Source organism: Argiope bruennichi, chromosome X2, assembly GCF_947563725.1.
Source record: "Argiope bruennichi chromosome X2, qqArgBrue1.1, whole genome shotgun sequence".
In the NCBI taxonomy this organism is placed as follows: domain Eukaryota; kingdom Metazoa; phylum Arthropoda; class Arachnida; order Araneae; family Araneidae; genus Argiope; species Argiope bruennichi.
In genome coordinates this window covers 55632367-55642334 of record NC_079163.1, presented here as the reverse complement: position 1 = coordinate 55642334, position 9968 = coordinate 55632367, and the positions used below count along the sequence as shown (strand labels likewise).

General features: G+C 29.1%; 1 protein-coding gene across 1 annotated transcript; it reads left to right on the top strand.

The window, feature by feature from the left end:
- Positions 1 to 1836: 1836 nt before the first annotated feature.
- LOC129960593 (uncharacterized) lies at positions 1837 to 6826 on the top strand. The gene is made up of 3 exons (XM_056074091.1): positions 1837 to 1882; positions 3700 to 3742; positions 5969 to 6826. The coding sequence occupies exons 2-3, from the start codon at positions 3709 to 3711 to the stop codon at positions 6619 to 6621; spliced, it is 687 nt and encodes a 228-aa protein (XP_055930066.1). The 5' UTR covers positions 1837 to 1882; positions 3700 to 3708; the 3' UTR covers positions 6622 to 6826.
- Positions 6827 to 9968: the final 3142 nt, after the last annotated feature.

The window sequence follows — 9968 nt, the reverse complement described above, 5'->3', positions numbered from 1 at the left end:
TTAGGAAATTTTGGCAAGTACATATAAAAAGTTTTGGAAAATCTTTATTTATATATTTTTCAAAAAAAAAAAAATCTTTGATAGTTTAATTTTTTTAATTCTCAAAGTCTTTTTAAATCTTCCTTAACACAATTATTTACGCATATTGTTTTTAGTAAGAAAAAAATGAAATTTTTTCATTATATATTTCTGCGTATTGTAATTTCTTTATATATTTAAATTTCAAGACATCGAATGTATTTCCAGGAGTTGACAGAAATTTTCAGGACGATTTCTTAGAATCTCTATTCATTTTAACAGATATTTGAAATCCGTTCTAGATCGGTGCTGAATCGTTGTTGTTTCTTATTGCACTTGCCACGGACAAGCCAGCTGTTCGAAGACAGCAGATTTAAGCCTAAGGGGGAGCACCTCGTGGTTTTACCGTAGAGCCATCTTGGACCAAGAGTACGACTTGACTAAGCACACATCACTCATTCTCTTGCACAACCCCTTTTCACAGGAGGGCACATTCACACATCTCACAGGTAGTACAGGAAGATCAACCATGCTCACTCCGGGACTCGAACCCGAGATGCCCAGATCACGGGGAAGACGCGCTACCCCTATGCCAGGACGCCGGCCGTGCTGAATCGAAACAAATGAAAGGGTTTGCGAATTTATCTTCAAGATCTCGCAAATACCTTCTTGAAAGGTTTAAACAAGTTAAAAATACCTGTTTCTGGTTTTATATTAAAAGAAAGAAAGAAGAAAAGGAATAAAGCATATAAATAAATAAATATAGGAAGGTTTCAATATAGAAGGCTAGTAATATTATAGTTTAATAACAGCTTAATTTTGTCCGAAATTTGATTGTTGTTTGGCATTTTTAATATAGATGATACAGCCTTCTTTTAACCTTTTTACTAATGAAAGCTTTTCTGTTCATAAAAAAATATAAAGGCATCAAAGGGAGCAAAACGCGAGCTGCGGTATTATTGCTATTAAGTAATTTATTCCAATTATAATTTTAAAAGCAGAAATATTTCAGTCATATCAAATCTTATTTCAGAATAATATGAAACGACGCACATACTGGAGTTTTGTTCACGCTAGATATTTGGAAATCATGAGTACTTCGAGAAAAACCTTTCATTTCTTAGTTGAAAATGGTATGAATAATGACGAATTTATTATTATTTTATAGATATTAAGACAAGGTCTTTCATTGATATTCCTGATGTATACTATCCATCAAATTTTGTGCATTTTGATTTTTAAAAAGTATGTTATTCAAACATCGAAATACAACATGCTTTAGACTTTGGAAAGCTATACTGGAAGAACGGAATAAAATACGTCTTAGAAAGAATGAAAGGAAGAATTTTATAAAAAGTATTATTGTCATGGACGTTATAATATAGAAAGATTGTTAATAATTATCACTTAAAATACAAAAGTTTATATAAAGTGGTTTTATAAATATAAAAATTAAAAAAAAGCACGAATAGTTTATGCAAATCGTCATCTTATATTATCAACTCTTAGACGGTAGCAGATAGAATGTTAACAACCTATGATGTACCTATGATATGTTAATATCCAGAAAAATATTATTTCATTTCGAATAGAATTATTAGCAACTAAATACTTCCCGCTGTATAAGATTATAAATCAAGTGTATAAGAAATTGAAAAAGTGAAAAAACAATATGCTGTTAAATTTATCATAACTTTATTTTTTTAATTTACCGACATCTGTTCGAATTTGGCATATCAAGCTTTATCACTGCTTGCCTTGATTTACATGAATCGACGTATTTCTGATAAAATTCCCTTTAAAAAGTACAGACACAATCACAGCATTCACTCTTTTTAAAGTAAAAGGCTTTTCTGCTAGAAAGGTAACAGCTTTAGATTTGCTTTTTTCCTACACATTTAAGAGGTTTTGTTTCATTGTTGTTGATAATCATAGAATCTTTCATCTCTTTTCGGTGAATCTTGAAATTATTATTTTGGGTTATGATATTTTTAGAGCCACCTAATGCCTCTTATTTTAAAATGCCGAACGTAGATCGTTCCTGGAAGAATGATAAAAATTAAAATTAAATTAAATTGAATGAAATATAAAAAAATTAGTGTTATCAATATTACAGGGAGAAGTTCAGTTAAACTCTGTAGTGCAAGCCTTTCGCAGAAATCTAGAGGGAAAAAAATAGACTTCGATTGTTATTTTAATCAAGAAAAGGTATTGCTCGTAATGTATTGTGGATGTATTTGGCTCTTAAAAATTTTACTTTAAAAGAAAAATATTCTGGATTTTAATAATGAAGTATACATTTGAAAATTTTAACAGATCTTGCATTGCTTCTGAGAGATCAAATCAGCAATATGAAATGTCAGATAATGATATTTAATTCTGGTATTTCATTTCTCTTTTTTATTATTTGATTAAGATGTTTAAGTGTCAACAGCATGTTTCCTTAGAATTCTTTTTTAAAAAATCTACGACAAAACTCTACAGAGATGCTTTTTTAATACAGTTATCTTTCTTTTAATCGAGATTATTGAAAAAACTCATGTTCGTTCCGGACTTTCGATCTTGATGGATTTTTATGAGCATGTGGTCCACGAATATGATGAATCTTTGATGAAATCGGATTTTAAGATTGAGGCCCACTGATTCTGAGAGTGAGAAATCGAAGTTCTTTTAATTTGGACATTGTAGCCATTGAGTATTCTGAAACCGAAAAGCAAGATGGGGATTCTTTTTTCCCCTCAAGTAGAATATAAAATTTCGAGTTGATAATTCTCATGCGCATGTAGCAATTCTTCTTTATTTGTGGTGTTTGTGTAATTTAAATATTCTTCGACCTCAGATAAACATGTATATGTTCGAAGAAGGCGAGCGATACGAAGCAGAGAACAAGTCAGAGAAATAGCAGGATTGAAATAAGTAGACCATTCTGATGTCTCTAAAGATCAAAATAGATTCGTCTGATATCCCATGATCCAGGAATATCAAAGCAGGAAGTGTTTAAGAAAGATGTCTTTACTACACGCGGGTATAGAGCAAAAGTTTGGTGAGAATGTTGATGACTTGGGAGTTCTCTTACTCTTTCGATCCGCTTCAACATTACCTGGGTCGACTCTTCAGAGTCATTCTCATATTTACTGAAAGATAAATAAAAATAGAAATTATGAGAAATATAGATTTATTTTTTTAATGTTACAATTTTTATTTACAAGTGTTTGCTTAAAAATATACAACAGCAATTGTGGAAGTCAATGACATTAAATGATGCAGATTCTTATGCATTAAATTTGTAATAAATTCATATTCATTTAAAAATATTTTTTTAATTATGTTTTTAAAATAAAATAGGAAATTTTATTTTAAAGATAAAATTTCTGAATAAAATTCGTCATTTCGCATCGCTTATGAATCAACTATGAAATATAACATTACTTTAATGTAATCATTTAATATGCAGTTATTGCTTGATCTTCTAAGACTTGTTTCAATGTGTAAAAACCCTCTTCTAAAATGAATAAATATATGTGAAAATTTTGTGTTATTAAAAACTTAATATTCGACAACGTGTTCTATTTCCTAATCTTAATTTGCTTTTTGCATTCCAAAAAATGTTAATGCAAGTTATTACTGTCTAAAAAGTAAAATAAATTATCTTTTTTCAAGTTTCTAATTCTTTTGTTTCAGGTAGAAAAGATGCGGCTGTGTGCAGTTACTTTTCTAGCATTTGGTAAGTCTTCCCTTAGAGCAAAAGCATGGAATGGCGAATTCAGTTTGTAACTTTGTGTAATCTTTAAATTGACATCGAGTCAAATATGGTTCCAATGAAGTTTATATTTGGGATGAAGCTGCAAATGTAGCCATCTCCGTCTTTCCCAAATAAGTTTTTTCGAAGAGAATTTTTGACCAAAAATTCGACCTAATAATTTTGATTAATTTTGAAGTGAGTGAGACCTTTTGAATCATTTTTAGAATTATGTCTGCCTGCCTATGAACACGGTAACTCAGAAACTTAAAACAGTTATATGAATAAAATTCAGTAAATGGTCTTTCTTCTAAAATTATAGATTTCTTCCAGAATTTGAACGAAATCCGTTCCCAGGAAGTTTTCTGTCTATCCATTCTTGGGTAATTGAATAGAAACAAAACATAACTATAAACAAAAAAAAATTACTTGCAGGATGAAATTTCATTACTAGCAAGAAAATACTAATAGGATGAAAATTTATTACTAGTAGGATGAAAATGTATTACTAGTAGGATGAAAATTTTTTACTAGTAGGATGAAATTTCATTACTAGTAAGAAAATACTAATAAGATGAAGATTTATTACTAGTAGGATGAAATTTTATTACTAATAAGATACTAATAGGATGATTTGTTTAAATCTTAAGAAATGCAGACACGCACCTAATTTTGATGAATTTTATCGACATTTCAATCATCTGTTGGTTCTGTCTTTTAGTAAGCACGTGAATGCAATGGCTCAAAAGCTCAATTATTTACATACTAGAAATTTAGTGTATGGTGTCATCACTCAAATTTCAGATTTATATCAAATTCTGGACTAATTTGGGAAGAGCGAAAACGTTCGAAATGCATATTGGCTTTTCTGCATTATGCAGTGCAACAGGAAACATGTCATGTTGTGTAAGAATAGGACAGGAGAATGATCCTGCTAGCCTGACTTGAATTAATCTTTCATATCCACATTTTTCAGTAGATTAAAATTCAGTAAATTTTTTGGTGCTACATAGTATGAAATTTAGTTTGATAATAAAGTAACAGGAAAGTAAGATGTTTAAAAAAGAACTGTTGATTCTTAAATGTATCTTTCAAATTTCTTAGACATATAGATCAAAAGTAGTTTCTTTAATCCAAAATTTCATTTCATTTTTTATTTTCAGCATAAAATGATTTTGAGTGCCAATTCAATATCTTGTCTTGATTTCATGCAATGAAAATACATATTCGTAAAGGTTTAGTTTTTTTTTTTTTTTTTTTTTTTGGTAATGCGATGTATAGATTTTTTTCTCTGAAACTATCAATAAGAAGTTGGCAACTGAAATATTTGAATAAATAAAAAAAATCAAAGCCTTTGAATTAATATTTGAAATATTTGAATCAATCAAAAAAATCACAATATATTGTTTCGCATTCCGAATATGTATTTTAGACGAGTTATTCGCTGCTTACATGTTATTTTATTATGGATTTTCAATAGTGCTTCTATCAATGTACCATAAAGTAAATAAAAAAAGGAATAAGTTCAAATGCAATTGCTCAAAATAACAATTTGAGCAATAACAAATCGTAGAAAATCATCTTTTAAAACAAAATCTAGAGTTCAAAGCAAAAATAGTAAAGATGTGCACCTTTTATATAAATTTTTATCAAATACAGAATTCGATCTTTATTTATTTTGTATTTTATCATATTTATGATTTTATGATATATTTTAGGTATTTTGCTCTTTAATGAATATTTGAGGATTTTTTTAAATATTCATCGTGGCTTAATTTTCTTAAATATTTTAACAACTTACACTTTTACGATTTTGCTTTGACCGATAGACTTTTGAAGGGAAAAATAATTTTCTACGTTTTAGCACATTAATAAAAGCGTAGCTATTAAAATCATCTTTGTTTTTAATATTTTTACTTTATTGTCTTTGACATATATTATAATTCATTACTGTGATTGTTATGAAATCCCGGAATAATTTTTCTCAAATTCCCTGCCAGATGGCGCCATTCGTATACAATCAAAATTTAATGAAAATAAAATCGTTAACTGATAATTTAATTAAAAAATATTATAATAAGATACTCTCAAGAGGGACACGCAATTGCACAACATTTCAGAATTGTATATAGTATATATACATATAATTTTGTTTTCTTAAAAAAACATGTCAAGCAGATTCTTGAATCATAATCTAAATAATTCTTTCAGTACTGGTCTGTTGCACTGGTTACAAAATAGATGAGGCTTCAAATTACATGGATGAAGTGCTTACCATTTACATTCCATGGGCTGTCGAAGAGGATGATCTTGAAGTCTTCAAAATGCCACTTCTATATCTCAATGAACACTGGAGATTACCTGATGGAGCTGTGGTTAATAACCACACAATGTTTGGAGCCGGAAACTTAACAGGCTTGGAAACTATATATAAAAAATCATGCGAAGAACCTTCAACTTTGAAATCAGGCAACATCACTGTCGCGTGCAACATTGTTTTACCTAAAATACACGTAGAATGTCACGGACGATTTCAATCTACTAAAGGATATAATAACCCGTTTACTGTGCATGTTCATCAGTTCGATTTTGGTATTAAAATGACAGCGTTCAACTTAGAAGCCCGACTGGAAGTGACTTCCAATCCTCGTCTGAAGTTACCATCCGTAAGAGATGTGACTATCACTTCTAAGGGCTTTATTTCAATTAATGTCACAACGGACGCTCATCATGAACAGTTCATAACTAAGCAATTTTTACATACTTATGATCAATTCTTCCATGAATTTTTCGTGCATGGGCGTTATAGGAAGAAAGTTTTGGAAAGAGCTGTTTCAAGTGTTCTTTACCCTGAGGGGCAATGACATTAGTTATTTTCTGTTGAACAAAATTTAATAATACCATTTTTAAGCAACTTACATGTGCAGCTTTTTAATTTTTTTATATAGCACTACTTCATGGCACCTGACTGTTAAATTAAGAAATGTATCCAAATTTATCAAGTATAAAAAGCTGAATTACTATTTTCGCATCTGTTATAAAAATAAATGTGAAATTATTTTTAAAGTGCGATAGTTTGTCTGATTTCTTTTAACTGTACACACCTAATTCTTTAATTCTCAGTGGCTATAAAAACTGCTAGATGTTGGAAAAAATAAAATAATAAATTATTGAAAGAAAAATATCTTATTTTTTAAATATTATTCTGTTGTCTTATTTTTTTATTCATTATGTTGTTATTATATCGAAATTTCCAGAGAGTACTTATAATCACTTAATCACTTTTTAAAAAAAAAAAAAAAAAAAAACGTATTACAGTCAAAATCGAAAAAAAAAAAAAAAAATCCTGTCAGCAAGTCAGAAGGTTTTCTTTTCTTTAGATTAAATACAGATACTATTCATTTCAAAAACCCATGCTTACCTCTTTTGGATTATTTTATTCCGCAAAGGGGTGATGATTACTTGAAAGGAATTACCTATTTTTTAGACGCGCTTTCCCTGAAATTGTTCTTTTCTGTTTTTGATTTTCAACTTCCTTTTTAACCGTGCTAACTCGTTCTAATGCGAAACTTGTGTAATGGTTGAAAATATGGCCTTAAAAAATCAATATAATTCCCACTGTTTTCTATCTAACCCTATTTTGGTAAAATCAAAGCCGATTGGTGCATGCCCAAATGCGCAGAAGGTTTCCGTGTATGAACATAGATAATATGCTAGCTGTAGACATGGTGAAAGTCAGTGCAGTCGTGTCTCTGGTCTCACTATTAAGTCTCCTTAGCCTCGGCGAACAAAAACAAAACCTATAAGTGTTTCTGCATTGCAGTCTTATTATCTAGGAGTAATGTCATCGATTCTTAACTTCCTGGTGACAGGTATCAAAAGATTTTTGCTGCAAAGTTGTTTAGTATGATGAACTACTTATTCATCTAATGTGAATAATATTTCTATCTTCAACAGTTAAAGAATTATTAGAAAAAGAAAATTTAACCCCCCCCCCACAACAGTTTCTTCTTTTTCTAGCTAGAAAACCCAGTTACGAACTCGTCCAAGATTCTCATCCTCTTTACAACATGTATCTCAACTTCTCAGATATTTATTTGTTTCTATTAGGAAAATAGAAAATAAATTATATCTCTATCAATAATGAATAGCTTTTATAAATTTAGAATTCTCGTTAGAGTGTTAAAAGTAATGAATAAATTGTTTTGGGCATCTCACATTTTTATCACGCGTCTTTATTGCAACTGAAAATTTCCTTTAAAAAATCTATTTCGAGGAAAATTTCAAGTTAGTATAATAAATACATTTTTTAATAAAACGTAACACTTTTTTTTAAAAAATATCTATAATATTAATGATACGCCTTTCCCTTTGAACATTTGAAATTGAGAACTATCAAGTTTTGATTTTCAAAAGTTAATTACATTTCGCGCACTCGAATGCGCATGCATATGCAGGCCAGTTTGTTTGACCTAGAAAAACATAATTTGGCACAATTAAACTTTAGAGGTTAGGAATGTACATTTCGTAGTGATTTTTTAAAATTTTAATTTAAAAATTAACCTAGATTTTGGTACATTTTTGCGATAAATCCAGAAAACATTATTACTCAGAAAGGACTTTCACGCCCTTTTAAAATTTAAAAAATTGTCTTTTCAACAATACCAATTTAGTAGCCATGAAATGTTTCCCTTAATTTTGATAATTTTTTTAGGTATTTTTTGCAGAAAATACTTTCACCAATATTTTCTAATGTTACAATGACATCCATACCAAAATAGTTGCTTCCCTAGATATTTAACTGCATTTTTTTCCAATATAGAAAGCTAAGGAAGTACGATTCTGCTTATTATTTGAGTAGTTCACATAAAAAATTAGAAAGTAAAATTAAAACACGCTTAATTTTCCACCAGAGTATTTAATTAAGAATAAATTAAAACATGTATCAAATTTTTAATTTTAATATAAAAGTTAAAAATTAAGACATTAGCTTTCCTTCAGAACTAAACATCTATCTACATTACAACTGCTGACATTGAGACAGATTATATGATGAGCTTAAAATGCCCTTGATAAAATTTTATTTCTTTAAATAGTTTTTCCTGGCAAAATGGAATTGTTTTTCGCTTCGAGGACTTACTTTTGAATTCGACAATTGAAACCTTACGCAGTTGAATTTTTGATTCTCCAACAGAATTCAATCACTTGATATTATAGTCACATAACAAATATAGCTGTGCATGCATTCTAATATCTAACGGTACGTTGTCTTATTCTATGTTGTGACGTTGAGTCCTTTCTCCTCTTGTAAAATGTAAAATGAATCCTAAAATTAAGCCGGTGAGACACATTTAACCTGCATCACGTAAGCATGAATTAATTCCCCTGTTTCTGTTATTAATTTTAAATTAAAAGGATTATTGGCACATTTTAGATTATAAAACCAAAGAGAAGGAAAAAAAGAATTAAATTTCTATTTTTTTCTTGTAATCGTTAACAGAAATATGAGATATTTTAAATTAAATGCCCATGTTTTAAGGAAATTATTAAATTCACATGTTTTAAGGAAATTATTAAATTCACATGTTTTAAGGAAATTATTAAATTCACATGTTTTAAGGAAATAAAAATTATCACATAATTTTTTTCATACATCTGAGATTCATTTTCATACATTTCCTTTTTTTCATACTGCAGATACATCATATCTGCAGTAATTCCACTAAATAGTTTCAGCCTCATTTCTTTCGTGATTATACCGAATCATTTCAGATTACTTTTATGTTGATATTTTATTAAGATATCACATATTGTAACTTATAAATTTGCTTTCGTTAATGTCATAGAAACAAAGTGCTTATCCGCTGTACATTCATTGATGAATGTATAACTTTGTGACCATTAAGAAATAATTCTAATTTTCATTTATTTTAGCAACTTCGGACCAATCTACGTCATCTTACCTTTAACTACATAGAATTGTCTGAATTACTCTATATGATTTGGCGAGTCAAACTGAGATTATAATGTTACAGAATAAATCACATTGCTTATAAATGGCAAATCGTTACAAAAGTTTATAGACTTTCTCTTAAATGTTTCATTTAAATATTTAAAAATGGTCCTGATTTAAAAAGAAAATTTGGAAAATTCGTACACGTTTATTGGGTTCAGATTAGCAATTGTCTGTAAAATCTTTTGGCAGTTTATT

What these genes read in the sequence shown, in the direction of transcription:
- LOC129960593 (XM_056074091.1), top strand. Translation starts at nt 3,709, where the DNA reads ATGCGGCTGTGTGCAGTTACTTTTCTAGCATTTG. An exon ending in AGTTACTTTTCTAGCATTTG is followed by an intron (nt 3,743 to 5,968) that starts GTAAGTCTTCCC and finishes TAATTCTTTCAG; the next exon opens with TACTGGTCTGTTGCACTGGT.